This window comes from Elephas maximus, chromosome 12 (genome assembly GCF_024166365.1).
Source record: "Elephas maximus indicus isolate mEleMax1 chromosome 12, mEleMax1 primary haplotype, whole genome shotgun sequence".
NCBI lineage: Eukaryota > Metazoa > Chordata > Mammalia > Proboscidea > Elephantidae > Elephas > Elephas maximus.
Genome location: NC_064830.1, coordinates 78,907,095 through 78,927,889, shown reverse-complemented (window position 1 = coordinate 78,927,889; position 20,795 = coordinate 78,907,095). Strand labels below are relative to the sequence as shown.

Genomic DNA, 20,795 nt, shown 5'->3' with positions numbered 1-20,795 from the left:
AACCACACCTGTCCCTACAGGGCCCAGACTAAATGGGGTGGGAAGGGGGAGCCAGCAGAGGTCCGGTTTCAGCCTTGCCTTGGCTCTGCAGCCAAGATCACCATCTAGGTGGGTTCCAGATGAAGACTTGTGCATGGAATAAAATCACAAACCAAGAGTGTCCTTCCGAGATAGGCCTTCTGTCCATCACCTCGTTCTGACTTTACCAGCCCAGAGCTGCCAGTTAGCGGGAGAAGGCTTAACCTTTACACCGCCAGGGCCTACGGGCACAAGCTTAGTGTTGCCGTCTGCCTCCATCTCTAGGAAACCTTTTGCTGTAGTGAAAATAGCTTTGGCTTAGGAGCTGGAAAACCACATTTCCAAAGCTTCGTAGCTGTACCATCTTGAGCAGAACCTTCTACTCTCTGAGCCCAGCTTCCCATCTAGCAAATGCCTATAAAGTCACCCTCGAAGCGTGGTTCATTCAGTATTTAACAATAATAACAGCAAACCCTTATGCAGTGCTTCTACGTACCGGGCACGGTTCCCAGTGTTTCACATGCGTTAACCCGCTTAATCCTGATAACAGCACTGTGACGTAGGAATCATAGTTATTACCATTTTATGGATAAGGAAACTAGAGCAACGACAGAGTAAGTAACTTGCCCAAGGTCCTAAAGTCAGGATTCAAACCCAGGTATTCTGGATCTAGAATCTGGGCTCCTAAATCCCTGGATTATATACTGCCTCAAATATTTATTGAGGTGGTGCTCTAGTTCTTGGAGAAAGTAGCAGAAAGAAATAACCTATCCTTTCATGGTGCTGGCATCCTAGTTGGGGTGAGACAAACAATAAATAAATAAACACTCAAATAATAGAGTAAGACAGCAGAGAGGACCTGGAGTGTTACTTTAAACTGGATAGTATATGCCGAGAAAGGACCAGCTGTGCAAAGATGGGGGAGAGGAACATTCTGGGCAGGGGAAAACAGCAAGTGCAAAGGCCCTGAGGCAGAAATGAGCTTATTTTATTCAAGGAAGAAAAAGAAGGCCAGAGTGACCAGAGCATAGTTAATGAGGGGTGTGAATTTACTATGCAGTGAAGTCAGGGCAGTAAGTAGGGGCCGTGGTCAGGACCTTAATCCAAACCCATTGCTATCAAGTCAATTCTAACTCATAACCACCCTATAGGACAGAGTAGAAATGCCTCATAGGGTTTCCAAGGCTGTAATATTTACGGAAGCAGACTGCCACAGCTTTCTCCTGTGGAGTGGCTGGTAAGTTCCAACTGCCGACGTTTTTCAGTTAGCACCCAGAGGCTTTAACCACTGTGCCACCAGGGCACCTTGGTGAGGAGCTTAGATGATAAGTATTTATTGAGCACCTACTATGTGCCCAGGGCTGTTTAGGCACTGAGGAAACAGAAGTGAACAAAATAGGTGAGACAAGACAGCAGGCATGTGAGGACTTAGCACACAGTAGGTGTTTTATGGGTATAATTTTCTTTGTTTTCTTGTTTGCAAGACTACATGAAAACTGCTTCCCTGGGTTTTTGCACACCCTCCCCCTCATTAAAGCAGGACAGAATATAGTCGACTTATAATGGAAATCAGTTTTTCAGAGACAGCCTTAAACCCAAAACCACACCTGCTGGCGTTAAGTTGATTCTGACTTGTGGCGACCTCAGGTGTTGCAGAGTAGAACTGTTCCTTAGAGTTTTGTTGGCAAAAGGAGCCCTGGTGGGTGCAGTGGTTAAGTGCCTGGCTGCTAAGTGAAAGGTTGGCAATTCAAACCCACCACCTACTCCGTGGGAGAAAGACATGGCAGTCTGCTTCGATAAAGACTACAGCCTTGGAAACCCTATGAGACAGCTCTACTCTGTCCTGTAGGGTTGTCATGAGTTGGAATCAACTTGATGGTAGTGGGTTTTTAAAATCTTTACAGAAGCAGAAGCCTTTCCCCTGCAGCATTGCTGGGTGGGATTAAACTGCCAACCTCTAGGTTAATTGTTCAGCACAAACTGCTTGCACCACCCAGGGACCTAGAGATGGCCTTAGGCAAGAGCATTTACGGGGCAAGACAAAACCAACAGGTGGATGAAGAGTCAGGAGGATGGGCCAAAGAGCATGGATGGATTCCCCTCTGTCTTCATGAGCAGCTGCCCCATGCTGACCACAGGAGGGTCTTCAAGGCTTATCTGGTGCCGCTTCCTTTAGGGTCCTGAGTTATACACCAGGCCCAGAATAATGTGCACTGACATGGCTGTCAAGGTTCTCACTAGGTGTCTGTTCTCAGATCTTATTCTGCTTCCTTTTACTGGGCTGGAGAAGCAGAGGAGAGACAGCCTGTAGGCTCTCTGTGGGTGAGTTCCTCTCCCATACTTGTTCAGGGTCACTCTTGGCATCTTGGTAGTCTCAAGCTTCAACCAAACATTAGACAGGCCCATAAAACAAAACAAGATTAAAGGGGCACAATAGTCTGGGGGAAGGACAAGGAGGCAGGAGGAGACAGGAAAGCTGGTAATAGGGAACCCAGGATTGAGAAGGGAGAGTGTTGACATGTCATGGGGTTGTTAACCAATGTCATTCAACAATGTGTGTACTGTTTGATGAGAAACTAGTTTGTTCTGTAAACCACCTAAAGTTCAGTAATAAATAAACAAAAACAAAGTGAAAAACAAAATAGGCCTGGCGATCTGTTTCCGTGGGTATCAACCCTGGATGCACATTAGAGATACCTGGGGAGGCTTTTAACAAATACAGATGACTGGATGCCACCTCCGGAGACTGATTCAAATGGTTGGGGATACCCTTCTCCCCACATCATAGCTTTAAAAGCTGCCCAGGCTGAGGACCAAATTGCAGCCTGCCTCAGAATCAACTGGAGTTGGTTAGAACAGATTGCTGGGCCCGACCCCAGAGTTTCTGATCAGAAGCTCTTGGCGGGGCCTGAGAATGTGCATTTCTAATAGGTTTCTAGGTGATCTGGTGGTAATCTGGGGACCACACTTTGAGCACCACTGCCCCAGACAGGGAATCCCTGGGTGGTACCAACGGCTAACATGCGCAGCTGCTAACTGAAAGATTGGAGGTTCAGATCCACCCAGAGCTCCCTTGGAAGCAAGGCCTTTCTTCCTAGTCTGTCTTATTCTGGAAGCTCCATTTCCAGGCTAAGACAGTCCTGTCCACCATGGGTGACCCTGCTGGTATTTGAAATACCCGTGGCAAAGCTTCCAGCATCATAGCAACACGCAAGCCACCACAGTGTGACAAACTGACAGATGGGTGGTGGGACCCACTCGACTCCATCTTAAAAAACAAAAGACCCTATTTCCAAATTAGGTCACATTCATAGTTACCAGTTTTGACAAACCAAAATGTTTCCCCCAAACCAAAAAAACACATCAGTTGCTGTCGAGTTGATTCTGATTCATGGTGAGCCCCTGTGTGTCCGAGGAGAACTGCTCCACAGGGTTTTCAATGGCTGATTTTGCAGAAGCAGATACCTGGCCTTTCTTCCAAGGTACCTCTGAGTGAGTTTAAACTGCCAACCTCTTGGTTAATAGCCAAGCCCTTAATCATCTGTGCCACCCAGGGACTCCTAAATATTTCTAGACATTGCCAAATGTCCTCTGAGAGGGGCACAATTGGCCCCAGTTGAGAACCACTGCATTAAGGGGATTCACCAATTCATTCTAAGCCAGTCTTGCCCATAAGCCTGGGCAAGAGGGGCCACTACCCTGGGTCTTGTGCTTTAAATGGGAAGGAGTCCTTGGGGTAAGGATCCAAGGATCCAAAGAGACATGCCCACTGGGAGCCCACATCTCCCTTTCTGTACCACACTGTGGGTACTGGCATCCCAGAATTTCTCATCCAAATGGCCCAGGAAGCCTGGTTCCAGGGCCTGCTCAGGGCTATCTCCAGGTCCGTTCTCAGGAAGGTCGCCCATGACACCAGTGTGTGACCCCTAGGCTCAAGGAGATAATAAAATGGAGATAACAGTAGTACTTACCTCATAGGGTTGTTGTGTGGATTAAATAATTGAGTGCATTTAAAGTCCACAGGGACAAACTGTTAACACACTCTGCTGCTAGCTGAAAGGTTGGGGTTTCCAGTTCACCCAAGGCACCTCAGAAGAAAGACCTGGCAATCTGCTTCCATGAAAACCCTATGGAGCACAGTTCTACTCTGACAGACATGGGGTCACCATGAGTTGAAGACAACTCCATTGCAACTGGTTTAAAGTCCATGGGACAGGGACAGGCACATAAGAAGCAACTATGTAAAGTTTTGGACACTATTATTATATTTTCATATCACATAGTCCTTAAACATAAGGCCATGCCTTCATCAGCTGCTCAACTGTAGAAGTGACAATCCGCTCAAATGTTGCAAGCCAGCCCAACTGTGCTGGTTGCTAGAGAGATGCTGGGAAGGTCTCCAACATGGTGCCTTCGTGAGGGATTTTCAGAGGGTCGTTCTGACTGTTGGCACCTTTTGCCTTACATGTTGGTTTGAGGATCTAACTCCTCCTCAAACACACACACTTCAAATGTACTTCCACTACTGTCTTGTCCACGTTACCTGTGGGGGTCTGGAGACGGGGGATGGATGGGACTTCACTCTTCTTTTGAGACTGGAGAAGGAGAAAGGATGCTGAGCTTTGAGTTTCCGTTTCTGCTTTGCCACATGCTGGCTGTGTGACCTTGGGCACGCAACCACTCGGCCCTTCGAGCCTGTTTGCAAAATGTGTATATTAATGTGTTGCTAGCCGAGCTACTGGGTTGTGGTGTGGATTAAATAAAAAAATGAATGTACATAAAAGACCATGGTTGATGCCTGGCACACAGAACTCAGAATTTCGTTATTGCTTATTTTTAATGAGTATAATACTGTTATCAAAATTGCCATTATTACTGTTGGAAAGAAAAAAGTCGAGGAAAAACTTCTGTCTGAGCAGCTGCTGTGAATCACAAAATGAACCAAGAAGGCTTCAAAAGCACCACCCTTAAGTCATGGACAAACCTTAGAACTAATGAAATGTCAGAACTGGAAGGGGCCTTAAAATCCATTTTATATGTGTGGAAATGAAGGCATCAGGATGGGATATGATCTACCTTGTTTTAAGGAAAGCCTGAGGCAGCTCCAGGCTCAGGAAGAGGAAGGAAAAAAAAGGGAGTACTGTAGTCTGAGGATGGAAACCCTGGTGTCATAGTGGTTAAGAGCTATGGCTGCTAACCAAAAGGTCAGCAGTTTGAATCCACCAGGTGCTCCTTGGAAACTCTTTGAGGGCAGTTCTACTCTGTCCTCTAGGGTTGCTATGAGTTGGAATCGACTCGACAGCAACAGGTTTGGTTTTTAGTTTTTTTAATAGTCTGAGGAAGTTTTGGAAAAGTTGTAAATAGATGCTGCCTTTGTGAGGAGAGGGGGTGTCAGAGCTGGCCTGTTGAGGGGAGAGGGAAAGACGGTTTTGGGTCTTATCCAAAATTTAAGATAACTCATGACCATTCTAGTGAAGTGTGGGGGATCATTCCAAGGTGAAGGATTAGGGGAGACTGTGAAAGAGCCCAGAGTCCATGGATGGTGCAGACAGTTGACATTTGGCTGCTAACTGGAAGGTTAGCGATTTAAGTCCATCCAGAAGTACCTCAGAAGAAAGGCCTAGCAATCTGCTTTTGAAAAATCAGCCACCGAAAACCTTAGGGAGCCCAGTTCTACTCTGACATACATAGGGTTGCCGTGAGTCACAGAACTGACCTGATGGCAACTGGTTCTACTGGTTTTGTGAAACAGCCCGGGCTGGGCCTTGCTGTCTTAGGGGACGTCTTCAGAAATGGGAGTTGTGGGGGGCAGCTCAACCCAGCACACAAGAGGTGGATTGCAGGGGTCAGTCATGGGTGTTGGGGTTCCGGCCATTGTCTGGGGGTGTCTCTGTACTATGCTGTCAGGCTCGAAGCCACATATGTGGGACAGGGAGGGCCTCAGGCGCAGAAGTCCATCAGTGCCTGTGAACCTCACATGCAAAGCACGGAGCTGTTGAGCCTGCTCCATCTGCAAAGATCAGTTTTTTTTTTTTTTTTAATTTGCAGTGTTTATCACACCCACTTGCTAAGTCATTCAGCTCTTCTTCCAGAACTGTCTGCCTTGGCAAACTAAATTAGCAACCAGGAGTTTAGCTCCTGTGGTGAAGAACAAATTTGTTTTACAGCAAATATCAACGTGTGAAGGCCTCAACTTTCCCCGGACTCTCAGGGAAGCTAGAATGTGCTGGGAGCATTGATCTCACCTCACCGCTCCTGGCCTCAGTCTCCCCAGCTGTGAAATGGGCCGGTGATAGCAACTACCCTGGAGCACTGCCTTAGAGTTCTCATTTGGCCACGTCTGGAGATATTTTTGGTTTTCTCAACTGAGGGCAGGGATGCTACTGGCATCTAGTGGGTACAGGCCAAGGACGCTACTAAACATCCTACAATGCACAGGACAAGCCCCGCAACACAGAATGGTCTGACCCAAAATGTCAGTAGTGCTGAGGTTGAGAAACTTTGCACTCAAGGGTTAATGTGAAGATTCATTGAGTTAATACATGTGAAAAACTTAGCCCCGGGTATTACGCATGTTGTTGTTCTGAGCTGCCAATGAATCAGCCTTCCAACTCATGGTGACCCCATGCGCAACAGAATGAAATGCCGGCCTGTCCTGCGCCATCCCCATAATAAGTGTAGATCCAACCATTGTGATCCAGAGGGTTTTCATGGGCTGATTTTCAGAATAGATTGCCAGGCCTTTCTTCCTAGTCCACCTTAGTCTGGAAGCTCCACTGAAACCTGTTTGGCATGATAGCAACGTGCAAGCCTCCACTGGCAGACGAGTGGTGGCTGTACTTGTGGCCCATTGGCTAGGAATTGAACCTGGGTCTCCCACATGGAAGGTTAGTGTTCTGCTACTGGACCACCACTGCCTTCAGATCAGACACATAGTAGGTCCTTAATAACCAGCAGCAGTGTTACTATCCATACTCCTTCAAAGCCTGATCTTGGAGCCCTCCTGGTGGGTGCCTCTCATGCTCTGTTCTGCCGGTTGTGTTGACCTAACCTGAAATGCCCCAGTGACTGGCTCTACAGAAGTAGACAGATATGAGATATGCTGATAATTCTTTAGCATCAAGTTGGTTCTAGGTGTCCAGGAGTTGTAATACGCAGGGTACTTCCATGCAGTGTTAGGATGGGAACTGGATTTGGGGTGTGCTCTCATGTTCACAGAAAGAGTGGACTGTGGCCTCAGAAGGCTTGGGATTCATCTAGGTGAGGGAGCAAACACAGTGTGACCACGTAACAGAGCACGTTTCTGGGGAAGGTGGTTACTCTACTTTCCAGTCGTTCGGGGAGGGGGCATTAAAAGGGCTTTGTGTGAGTGAATTTTCCAATTACTGCAAGTTTTCCTCTGAAACGAAACTTAAAAAATATAACTGTGTTTAAAACTTTTTACCCTTTCTTTGACCCTTGAAACAGAACATTGAACTCTCTTATTGATTCAGAGTCATAATTATAAAAATACATGATCACACAGCAAATATCTCTTAGCTCTGTGTAGGAGTAGAGGATGGCTTGGCCCTTCACCAAATGGCTCTGTTCTACTGTACTTTTTGGAGTTATTGTATCTGTCTGGTGGTCACAATCCACTAAATTAAATTACTCTGGATGAGGTAACCAGATGACCACGTTTATTTGAATGATGTCTAAATCCATGAAGAGTAAATCAGTTCTAAGAAAGCCTGAGAAGTCATCCTGGTGAATTTTGCGCACAGGCTTCGTGACATCTCTTCTGACTGTTTAGATGCTTTTTTGCCACACTCTGGATTGTACAAATTGTTGGAAGGTTGCTTCCAGATGACTAAGGTACAATTAGAGTATATATATATACCATCCGTCTCTCAGTTTGTCATACTGTGGTGGCTTGCTTGTTGCTAGGATCCTGGAAACTATGCCACCAGTATTTCAAATTCTAGCTGGGTCACCCATGGTGGACAGGTTTCCTCAGACTCCAGACTAAGACAGATTAGGAAGAAAGGCCTGGCAAGCTGCTTCTTCAAATTAGGCAATGAAAACCTTACTGATCACAACAGAATATGGTCTGCTATATTGCTGGAAGATGTGCCCCCTAAGTTGGAAGGCACTACACAATAGCCTCAATGATGGACTCAACTCAATGATCTCGAAGATGGCGTAGGACCCGGCAACTTTTTGTTGCCATACATAAGGTTGCCATGAATTGGAGCCAACTCGATGGCAGCTAACAACAGTGTATAAACATTGTCCAGTAACATATTAGTGACTGTATTAAAACTCAGCCCTCATAACAATCAGCAGGAATTTTGGGGGGTACCTTATAACAAAATTTCTAGTTGTGAGTGTTTCCAAAGAGGAGGAATTTAGGGATCTAATTGTGTGGATTTGGCTTCCTTTACAAATTTTTTGCTGCAGTACTTCTAGTTTTATCACCAACTAGCTGTGTGTTTTTGGGAGCTGTGTGTCTTGGTTTCCTTATCTATAAAAGGGAGGCGACAGGGGTATCTGGGCCCAGTGTCTCCAAGCCCCTTTCTGGATGCTGCGTGGACCCAGTCGGAATTCTTTGTTCCCTCCAGCAACACATTCCTGAGAACTTACAGTGACGGCAAGTCTTGATATTCTCCCAGGCAACTTTCATAACAGAAGCTGTTGGTTGTATTCAGCTGGAGCTTATTAGAATTTGCATTTTAAATATTTCACTTTTAGCAGGCTGTTTCTCATGCCAATGACTTTACCAACTTCTTTGCAAGTGCTACAGCCTGCCAGTGAACTCAGATGGCCATAGCAGCAACTGCTTCCCAGCAGAGAGGCTGGATCATGTAGGAGCTCCCACCTTTTGAGGCCAAATGACTCAGCAGCCAAGTTACTTTGCATATTTGGATAAGGAGTGTAGCATATTAAGACTTCCTTTCAGTGTTCTTCTCCTTCTGGTGAGCTAGATGTGGATTTTCTAATATCAACTGATTTTTTCCTTTTAAAATAATATGTACTTGCAAGAAATTCAAACTCTATGTACTTACATAATACAGAACGTGAATAATTCCCTCCATTTCCCCGCCCTAGAGAGAGCCACTCTCAACAGTTTGGTGAACCAACCATTGTTTTCTATGCTCATATTAACTTCTTTTCTTTTTTATTTAACAAAGAGGAATTGTGTTTGCATATACTCTTGCAGCTTGCTTTTATCACCTAGCAATATGTCTCGGAGATTTTTCCATTATATGTTTTGTTTTTGGAGTCCCTGGGTGGTACAAATGGTTAACACACTCAGCTGCTAACTGAAAAGTTGGAGGTTCGAGTCCACCCAGAGGTCCCCTGGAAGAAAGGCCTGGCGATCTACGTCCGAAAAATCAGCCATTGAAAACCCTATGGAACACAGTTCCACTCTGACACGTGGGGTCACCATGAGTCAGAGCTAACTCAGCAGCGACTGGTTACCTTGTGTTTACAGCAACATAGATTTCCACGGTATAATTATATCAGAAAGGATTTGACACGTCCCCTCCAGCCTTCTTTTGAGTTCCTTCCAAAGCTGATCCTGAGGCAATGGCTTGGGTGCAAGGAGGTTACTAGGGAAGTGACCCCAGGAAGCTCGATAAGGGAGAGGAGAAGTGAAACAGGAAAGGGAGGTGGACCCGTCAAGGGCATGCTAATGAGCAGGTAACCATCCTGGGAAATGGGGGTCACGCCAGCTGGGCTCCCCGAGAGACTGTGTGAAACATGACTTAGAACTGTCCCACTGGGGGGCAAGAAAGCTGGGGGGAGGGGGCATCGTTCACCACCCCCATCACTTACTGGTTGAGGATTGTTCCTGGGTATATCACCACCCCTAGATGTAGAACCTGACCTGAGCAAGGGTGAGCACACACCCACAGCCAGGGAACGCTGGGGCAGGGAGCTGCAGGTGTTCAAGGGAGGACCTGGTCTGGGTGTTCAAGAACCATCCACAAAGGCTTCATGCAGGTAGCCTCCGGAGTAGATAGGGCACCAACAGCCTCATCTACGCCTGCTCATGGACATTTTTGTTATCTCTGGTTTTCCATTCTTATGATGTTACAGAACAGGGCTTGCCAAACCTTTCCGTAAAGGCCAAATAGTAAATATTTGAGTCTTTGCAGGTCACACGGTCTTTGTCATGACTACTCACTTCTGCCCTTAAAGCACGAAAGCAGCCATAGACAGTCTATAAACAAATGGATGTGGCTATGTTCCAATAAAACTTTACTTAAAAACATCTGGTGGGCCAGATTTGGCCTACCGGTCATAGTTCCCAACCCCTGCTGTAGAGAATACTTTTGTTTGTAAATCTTTGCTCGTTTGTACAGATATTTCCATGGGGAAAATTTCTACAAGTATAATTGCTGGATCACAAGGTATAAGCATTTTTGTTTGAGTAGCTACTGTGAACACTCCCTAAAAGCTGACCTGGCTTGCTTCCCCATCAATAGTACATGAGAGTGTTTGAGATTTCCTTTCTAAAATTCCTTTCTCAAGGAAGTAAAACTTATACTCATTTACTAGAGATGTTTCTGCATTTTCATTTTTGAGCTTTGGGAAGGCAGAGGAAGACAGAACATTCGGCTTAAAAAGAATACAACCAAATGGGACCTGAGAAGGTCTCATAATAGTATCTTCTTTTAGATTCTAGATCTACAGGGAAGGAGACTCTGGCACCTTGTTCTTCTTTGGTTAGATCACATGATCCAAAAAAGTTTCGAATGTTACCTATCAAAAAAAATTTTTTTTTCAAATGCATCAGAGAGTACCTTAGCAATTTCCTTTATTAAACAAAGATTTCATTCCTGATTTTTTTCCTTCTGTAAGAGATTTTCTTTTTAATAAGGTTTTATGTGCTTAGCTGCAAATCGAAAGGTTGGAGGTTTGCGTCTACCCAGAGATACCTCGGAAGAAAGGCCTGGCAATTTACTTCCCAAAAATCAGCCACTGAAAACCCTATGGAGTGCAGTTCTGCTCTGACACATATGGGTCACTGTGAGTCAGAGTCTACTTGATGGCAACTGTGTTTTGTTGTTGTTGTCGTCGTTGTTCTTGTTTACCTATGCATACTAAGCACTTTACCAAATGTACAAAAAATATATATTGTCCAATTTTTGTCCACAAAGAGCTGGCAGGTACAGAATACTCTTGATGTAGATGGCATAGAGTTCCACTTATCATAATCCACCCTACGTCTTTTTGGTTTTTAGACGATATATGGGGTTTTCATTGTTTTTCCAATTTTCCTTTTTTTTCCTCCCATTTTTATCATTTAGAATTCTTGACGCGGACCCCACGGGGGAGAACAGAGACTCATTAGCATTCAAGCTCTGTTTTTGGTTGCATATATTAGCTGGTTTATTTGATAATCAGGATCCCTCCTGAGATTGAGCCCACCTTTGCTTGGCTCACGCGGGGTGAATCTGTGATATTTCCCTTCCTGTAACCCTTCTTTTAGAACATAGACGCAGCCTGCATTCCCATTAGTGAGACAGCACACCTGCACTGCCCACGCTCAGATAAAGAATTAGGCACAACTTGCCTGGGAAGATACATCAAGTTAACCATCTCATTAGGCTTGAAAGACACAAATTAAGCTTGTGTTGAAATTAACAGAGAAGCCTTCCAAAGAGAAATGCATCACAACAAGGGGTGGGAGAAATTGCTTAGCCATTTGCCTTGGGAAACTTGCATTCACCCTGTAAAACAGAAGACGCATGAGGTCTCTTTTATGAAAGGTCAACAGACAGAAACTTAGGATAAAAATAGCAGAATAACATTTATTGAGCACTTACCAGTGTGAGGCTCCATGTCCTGAGGGCTTTGTGTATGTTACCTCATTGGAACCTCTCAATGACCTGTGGAGTGAAGTACTGTTAAGATTCTCATCTAACCAACTGAGGAAGCAGGCTCAGAGAGGTTACCTTGTGGGCCACAGGTTCCCACAGCTCATCAAATGACAGAGGCAGGATTCACACCCAGTTAGTCTGGCCCCAGATCCTACAGCTTAACCCTTTGGTTCTCACCTGGGACAAATTTGCTCCCCCCCACCAGGGGGTAGTTAGCAGAGTCTGATGACATTTTTGTTTGTCACAACTGGGGTAAGGCGGCATGCTCCTGGCATTTAGTCAGTAGAGGCCAGAGGGGCTGCTGAACATCCTGCAATGCACAGGACAGCCCCCACAACAAAAAACTGTCCAGCCTAAAATGTCAGCAGTGCCCTGGTTGAGCGACCCTGGAGTAACCACTCAACTGGACTACAGTGATGGTTCACTATGGTCTTCCGCTAGAACTGTACATTTATAGCGTTCTATTTTTTTTTTTTATAGGAGCCCTGCTGCTGTAGTGGTTAAGAGCTCGGCTGCTAACCAGAAGGTTGGCAGTTCGAATCCACCAGCTGCTCCTTGGAAACCCTATGGGGCAGTTCTACTCTGTCCTATAGGGTCACTATGAGTCAGAATTGACTTGACAGCAATGGGGTTTTTTTGGTTTTTATAGGAGTCTTTGTGGCTCAGTGGTTAAGAGCTACGGCTGCTAACCGAAAGATCGACAGTTTGACTCTACCAGCCTCTCCTTGGAAACCCTAGGGGACAGTTCTGCTCTGTCCTATAAGGCCATATGAGTCGGAATCCACTCGATGGCATGAGTGGTTCAGACCCAGGTTTTACTCCCAGCCAGTGCATGCTGTGCAGTGCACAGTCACCACCCCTCGGTGGAGGCTTGTTGGTTGCTAGGATGCCGAACAGGTTTCAGTGGAGCTTGCCGAGTGAGACTAGGTGATATACTTCTAAAAATATCAGCCAATGAAAAACCTCTGGAACACAGCAGTTCAATCTGCAACCAGTCACGGGGATGGCTCAGGACTGGGCAGCATTTTATTCCTTGGTGCATGGGGTCGCCATGAATTGGGGGCCGACTTAATGGCAGATCACAACAATGCAGGCATTGTAGGGAGGCAGTGAGATGCAAGTTTAAAGTTGTATGTTGCAGGTGATACAGATATCTGCAGAAGGAGCAGCCAGCACAAAGGCTGTGAGGCGAGAACGTGCCCTGTGTGTGTGAGCAGCAGAGAGACTAACAGGGAGAGAGAGAGGAGAGGAGGAGAACAGGCAGAGAGAGAGGAGAGGAGGAGAACAGGGAATTCTCAGCATTAAAAGACTTAGACGAAATGCCCTCTATGTGAGGACCTCAAATGTTAAGTTGAGGAACATATAGACTAATGGCTTCTGTCTTGCCCCTGCCCCCCTGTTCTGTTCCCTGCCTTCCTCTTCCCTCCTCCCCACCTGCCCTTGCCCCTCTGGCTCCCCAGTGTTCGGCCACAACATGAAGAGCAGCAATGACTTCATCGGAAGGATTGTCATCGGCCAATACTCTTCAGGTCCCTCGGAATCCAACCACTGGCGGCGGATGCTCAACACCCACCGCACGGCCGTGGAGCAGTGGCACAGCCTGAGGTCCCGGGCCGAGTGTGACCGAGTGTCTCCCGCCTCACTGGAGGTTACCTGAGGGCCGCAAGGAAGGCAGCTTTCGTTTGTTTAAAAAAAAAAAAAAAAGGGTAGAAAATTAAGACAAAATGTGTCACATACCTATCTTGTCGACACTTGCATACATACTCACAACAGACACACACAAAAAAATACACACATACCCCAGATCCTCTCAGATCTGAGAGGAAGCTGACTACTGATCACAGTATGGCCACCCTCAGTGAGCAAGGCCTGAGAACTTTCCGGAAACCCCATCTATATATCATGACCTGAGTGGGTTCTGCTTCAGGACTTATGGGCAGTGCCTGCTCTTATTGACACCATTTAACATCTGCCCCAAAATGTACTTTCAACCCTCAGGCCAGGGAAAGAGCCTCCCAAAGGGTGCCAACATCCATCAAGACTAATTTACCAAGAGTTTGGCCAATGCGTGGGAGCCCTGACCACGACTCCCAAAACGCACACCCACTGGGTAATTTCTGAACTGGCTGCTATTCCCTGGGGTTCTTCAAACCTGACACTTTTCCCCAAAGGTGTAAGTATCTTTGTCTTCTCTTTAGTGACCATGATAGACTATTCGAAGAAATCAAATGGCAACAAAAAATATCCCACGGTAAGAAAACTCTCCTGGCTTAACTGAATTTGTCCTTGTGTTAGCTTATTCCTGGGGACTCCCCGTGGGTGTGTATATGTATGTTCTTGTGCATGTGCCCTCACAGGTGAACACGTGTGTATGCCTGTGTGTCCTCTCAGTGAGCAAGGCGGTGGGCTGGGACCCCGACGCCGCACTCCCTTCCCTCTGCCTCTCCTTCCAGTGAAATTTCACCCAGCGTCCTCCTGTCTGTCAAAGACCCCACCCTCGCTAACAGTAGTGTGTGTGTATGTCAAGTAAATAAAATACGATAGAGCAGCACCAACATTGCTTTGACCAAATCATGGTGATTGTGACCCACCGAAGACCTGCAGAGGACTGATGCCATGGATTCAAATGGCCACCCCACCCCCATCCCAAAGGCTTTCTTTCCTTCTCATGCTCTGGGGATCTCCCTGTGTTTGTATGTGAGCCAAAGTCGTTTCTCTCGTGCTAAGGAGTTAGTATAGTTAGGATAGAGCCCTTTCTGTTGGATGCTTCTGTATCTTTCTCCACAGCATATTGTCTGGTATGATGGGGAGCTACTTATTGAAATTAAAGATTGTTTATTTGTGCCATGCATTCTGAGTTATCTTTTTCTTTGTGAAATGGAGTACAGGGGACGGGCGAGTATTCCAGTTAGTACTGCTGCATTACAAACCATCCCAGTGACTCAAAGCCATGATACGTATTATGCCCGTAGATCTTGTGAGTCAAGAGTTCAGACCAGGCAGGGATGGCTTATCTGCTCCATGATACCCATTTTTTCCACAAATAACACATCGACACATATAACGTGCATGATGTTATATAATATAATAATGTGAGAGGGGGTTGTGTGGTTGGCAAAAAAAGGTGTAACACATGTTATTTGTGTAAAAATATGGTAGACCCTCAGCTGGAAGACTCAAGGGCTGGGGGATGGAATCATCCAAAGGTTTGTTCAGTCTCACATCTAGCAGTGAGATTGAACATCTGGGGGCTCTATCTCTCTCCATGTGGACCTCTTCATGTGGTCTTTCCATGTGGACTAGTTTTGTCTTCCTCACAGAATAGTGGCAGAGTCCAAGGGTAAGCAAGAAACAGCTAGGTGGAAGCTGTAACCCTTTTATGACCTCACCTCAGAAGGAGCCCTTGTCGCACAGTTGTTAAGCACTCGGCTGCTAACCAAAATGTTGGCAGTTCAAACCCACCCGACAGCTTTGCGGGAGAAAGACGTGGTGATCTGCTTCTGTAAAGATTACAGCCTCGGAAACCCTATGGGGGCAGTTCTACTCCATCACATGTGGTCACAATGAGTCAGAATCAACAGCACCCAACAACTCAGGTCACATAGTATCACTTCCACCATACTCTCTTAGGGCAGTCACAAGCCCCTGCCCAGATTCAGGAGAGGGAACACAGGGACTAAAAGAGCAGGTTGTTGTTAGGTGCCGTCAAGACAGTTCCGATTCATAGTGACCCTGTGTACAACAGAACAAACCACTGCCTGGTCCTGTACCATCCTCACAATTGTTGCTATATTTGAGCCCTTTGTTGCAGCCACTGTGTCAGTCCGTCTCCTTGAGGGTCTTCCTCTGTTTCACTCACCCTCTACTTTACCAAGCATGATGTCCTTCTCCAGGGACTGGTCCCCCCTGATAACATGTCCACAGCATGTAAGATGAAGTCCTACCACCCTTACTTCCAAGGAGGATTCAGGCTGTACTTCTTCCAGGACAGATTTGTTCATTATTCTGGCAGTCCATGGTATATTCAGTATTCTTCACCAGCACCGTAATTCAAAGGCATCAGTTCTTCAGTCTTCCTTATTCATTGTTCAGCTTTCACACACATATGAGGCGACTGAAAATACCATGGCTTGGGTCAGGCACACCTTAGTCCTCAAAGTGACATCTTTGCCTTTCAACACTTTAAAGAGGTCTTTTGCAGTAGATTTGCCCAATACAATACGTCGTTTGATTTCTCGACTGCTGCTTCCATGGGCGTTGATTATGGATCCAAGTAAAATGAAATCCTTGACAAATTCAGTATTTTCTCCGTTTATCGTGATGTTGTTTATTGGCCCATTTGTGAGGATTTTGTTTTCCTTATGTTGAGGTGTAATCCATACTGAAGACTGTGGTCTTTGGTGGGATGGGTGATAAAATGGGTGCAGCCCTCTTTGTTATTCACGGAGGGCTTTGCACCACACCTGACAGGTTATACTAATAAAGTGACTCATGTTGGGTGGGGAGCAGCCATGCCAGAAAGACCCACCAAACTTGCAGCTGGTGTCTGGGGTCTTGGGCACACTTGACAGCCTGGAGGACTATGCCCTTTAACTTGTGAGCCCTGACCTAGCTCTGGGTGGTTAGAGTCAGAGGAAGGGGTGCTGCCTTTGCAGGTGGTACCGTAGAAGACATTTAGAGTTGGTGCTGGAAGATACACATCGTAGCATGGAACTGGAATGTGAGCCCAGGTGTCTCTGACCCTGGACCCCTGTGGCCAACTGTGTTGCTGGGCTATCTCATCTGAAAACCAGGTAACAATTCTTATCCCATAGGGCCAAGGTGAGGATTCACTGGGATGATGCTCATAAAGTCTTAACGTGGCACTTGACTCAGTACCTGGTGGCTATTATCAGGCAGTGTCTGTTGGTTGACAAGAGGGAACAGTAACAGGACAGATGCTGGAGACGTCCACATCTCCAGGGATAGAGTTTGTCAGGAGAAGCGACAGATGTGTTGGAAGGTGACGGAATGACTTGGTTTCTATAGAAACCTGGGTCCAAGGTGCCCTGTCATGGGCTTCCCAGTCTTTTTAATTAGCACCCTTCTCCTCCTGAGCTAGAAGATGAGAAGGGAGGTACAGGGGCCACCTAAACACTGTCCTTGGGGCTGGATACCCGAGTTCAAAGAAAGAGGCCAATTGGGAACATTTAAAAATTGTGAAGTTTTAAAGTCACTCCTATTTTCCCAGGGCTGGTCCTGAGTCCTCTGTCTCTTGGGTCAAAGGCATCGTTCTTTTCCTCTGGGCAGCAACTCTGAGCTCGGGCCAGACCTCAGAAGCCCTGAGAATTCTAGTCCACTACCTGGGACATGACAGAACCTACCGACCCCTGCCCAGCCCTCCTCACATGTGATGGGTCCCAGGGCACTGGGAGCAGCTATCTTGGGCACTGATATTTTATTCCCCAAAGCTTGGGAATCACTGCAGGGAAAGAAGCATTCCTGTCCTTTCTGGGTGGCCTATCTTCCAGAGCCAGCGGGACACCTGCCCTTTTTTTATGGTTAAAAGGACCATTTAATGATAATGGTGAGGAATGTGCTTCTTGGCTCAGGTAGAAACATGAGACTGTGTGGGCAGCTCTTGTCCAGAGGCAAGATAAGAAGGCAGAGGGGGACAGAAGCTGGCTGAACGGACATGGGAATACAGGATGGAGAGAGGAGTGTGCTGTCACATTATAGGGAGAGCTACTAGGATCACATAACAATGTGTGTAGTTTTGTAAGAGAAACTGACTTGAATTGTAAACTTTCACTTAAAGCAAAATAAAAAAAGAGAAAAAAGTACCATTTAAAACAACTCAGTAATGAGCACAGCTATGTAAAAACTAAAAACTTAAATCTAGAAAAAAGACTGGAAAGGAATGCCCTAAAGCTTGGCAGGGTCATCCTTTGGGTGATTATTGTATTTCACAACTTATACTTTCCTGTACAGTATTTTTGAAAGTTCCACCATGATCTAATGATGACTAACATATATTGGGCACTTACAATGTGTCAGGTATTGTTTTAAACGCTTGTATGAAAAGCAAAATTTCCAAAAACCAAACCCATTGCCGTGGAGTCAATTCCGACTCTTTGTGACCCTATAAGACAGAGTAAAACCGCCCCATGGGATTTCCAAGGCTGTAATCTTTACAGAAGCAGACTGCCACATCTTTCTCCTGTGGAGTGGCTTGTGGGTTTGAACTGCTGACCTTTTGGTTACCAGCCAAACACTTAACCACTGTGCCATACATGCCGCTTCTCTTATAACAGTGGTGAGGAGGCAAGGAACTTTGTTTTATTGGTAAATAAACAATGTTTTTTAAAAATCTAAGAAGTTAAAGGATACAAGAGGATGTGGATGGATGGACGGATGGACAGACGGACGGATGGACAGACGGACGGACAGACGGATGGATTCAATCAGTCAATCTTCACTGAGTTCTCAGGCTGCCCTGAGCACAGTGTGTATGAGTGTGTGGATATGTGTGTGAGGTTACACCATCATGAAATAAATACAACTTTAAGAAGCCAGAAAATAAGCACTCTGTCACAAAGAGATTGCCACAATCTCCCAAATGACAGCAAAGATCATATTTGTTAAATGAAGAAATTGTCTACTTTCTAACCAGTAAACTTCAGTTCTAGAGCAGGAGTTGACAAACAACCCATGGGCCAAATCCGGCCCCACTACCTGTTTTTGAAAATAAAATTTTATTGGAACACAGTCATGGCCATTCATTTATATGTTGTCCCTCGCTGTTTTCTTGCTACAGTGATAGAGGTCAGTAGTTAGGACAGAGGCTGTCTGGTCTGCAAAGCCTCCAATATTTACTATCTGGTTCTTCACGGGAAAAGTTTGCCTACCCCTGGTCTGGAACAATGCGTGTTAAATTTTGGTGTGCACACGACCCACCTGAGGATCTCGTTAACAGGCAGATTCCAGTTCAGCAGGTCTGGGCAGGGCCTATGATTCTGCATTTCTAAGGAGCTCCCAGCTGATGCCACACTGGGGATTGATCCTATAGGAGATACTTTCTGTGTGTCCATCCAGAAAGGGGGCATGACCTGATTTACAAAAACCTTCAGGCATCAGATTACGTAATTTAGGAGGTTTACTTGCTGAGTCAAAGTATTCTCCACCTCTAGAAAGGATTTTCAGTGGCTAATTTTGAATTACCTTCCTTCTCCCTGCCTAGTATGTTCCCAAGAAGGCCGTGTTTGATTTGCTGGCTGCCCCCAGGAATATGGCGGCAGGGGCCTCACAGTGCAGATGGCAAGAGGGAGAAAATATCCCACCTTGCTTCTATATTGATATTTCATATCAGCCTTTTTAAAAGGTCAATTTGGACATGTGTGTTTTATTAACAGACATTCTGTAACATTAGTACTGCCAGTAATCTGTGTACACCATTTGTAAGTATATAAACCTACATGGAAGGTTCTTACAGACAGGTATGCGCAAGCACAGACCTTTTGAGGTGGCTGGCATGTGCAAGGCACGCTGGATGGGCCTTCTTCACTGTGCTCCAATCCTGACTCAGGCCTTGGCAGGCTTTCAGCCCTGGTGCCAGCCATGCAGAACACACCGCATGGGCACCAGTTAAGCTACTCCAAACAGACATGCCAGCGGGCGTTCCAGAGGAAACGAGTGACTTGGAAGCCAAGTGGACACGTTCAAGCCCTTCCCGTGAGTGCCGGCCACACAGGGTCCAGGGGAGATAGCTGAGTGTTTCTGGGGAGGAAGGTGGGGGAGGATGGGGTCCTGCCAGGAAAGGGCTTACACTGGATCAATAATAATAATATTAATAATAGTAAAACTCATTATCATTTATTGAACACCTGCTACTTGCCAGCATCTATGCAAAGTATTATACACAAATTATTTAATTTTTGTGAGAGGGACACTATCGTTTTACTGGTTGCCATCGAGTCCACTCCGATTCATGGCGAGCTCATGTGTGTCAGAGAACTGTGCTCCACAGGACTTTCAATGGCTGATTTTACAAAAGTAGATCACCAGGCCTTTCTTGCGAGGTGCCTCTGGGTAGACTTGAACCTCCATCCTTTCAGTTAGCGGTTAAGCATGTTAATTGTTTGCACCACCTAGGGACTGCAGCTATTACTCATATCCCCCATTTTATAGAGGAGAAAACCAAGGCTTGAAGAGGCAAAGTGACTTGCCTGAGGAGACGCAAACTGGGGAAGAGAAAGACTGAATTTCAGAGACATTAATGCTGCACAGGTGATGAGATCCTCGTGGAAACACCAGTGGACGTTGAAACATTTAAGTCTGAGCGAACCACGCGATAGAGCTGTACGCCTATAGTAACGTTTGGTACTCTCTGTTGAGTGCTAACGCTGTGTCAAGAACCTTCCACCGACTCTGACCCTAGAGGGGACCCTGGGCGGTGAAGGGAAAGGGGAGGAGGCAGGCCCACTGAGCCTTCCTTAGGGAGCCCGAGTTTGTGCTTCCTTCAACAGTGGGGTTTCCAAGTGCCTTCAGGGACTGTGGCAAAGCAAAGCGCACAGGCCCTGCCTGAAGGGGGCGCCCTTTCTCAGCTCCCTGTGATTGTTGTCCATGGAAATGAGGGCTAAGTCTTGCCAGATCTTGTCAGATCTTCAGTCTTGTTGACTGAAGGCAGAAATCTGGATCTATATCTAAAATCTGACCTTGTACCTCGACAACAAATTAAAAAAAAATTTTTTAAACACTGCATGGACTAAACAAATCATCTGCCTGAGTGAGTTGGCTTTGGAGGCCACCAGTTTACAACCCCCACACTCAACACTGACCTATATTTTTTACTTTCTGTGAGTATTAAAGGCCCCTGGGTGGCGCTATCAGTCAGAGTTGACTCCACAGCAAGGGGTTTGGGTTTTCGTT

At 46.1% G+C, this 20,795-nt stretch overlaps 1 protein-coding gene across 3 annotated transcripts in view; it reads left to right on the top strand.

Annotated features, from left to right (window-relative positions):
• Positions 1 to 14,729, top strand: part of SYT17 (synaptotagmin 17) — a 123,161-nt gene extending 108,432 nt beyond the window's left edge. For all 3 annotated transcript variants that reach the window (XM_049903383.1, XM_049903382.1, XM_049903381.1), the window contains one exon: positions 13,349 to 14,729. In XM_049903383.1, coding sequence (XP_049759340.1) covers positions 13,349 to 13,545 — 197 coding nt within the window. In that variant the 3' untranslated portion in view covers positions 13,546 to 14,729. The remainder of the gene's footprint in view (positions 1 to 13,348) is intronic.
• Positions 14,730 to 20,795: the final 6,066 nt, after the last annotated feature.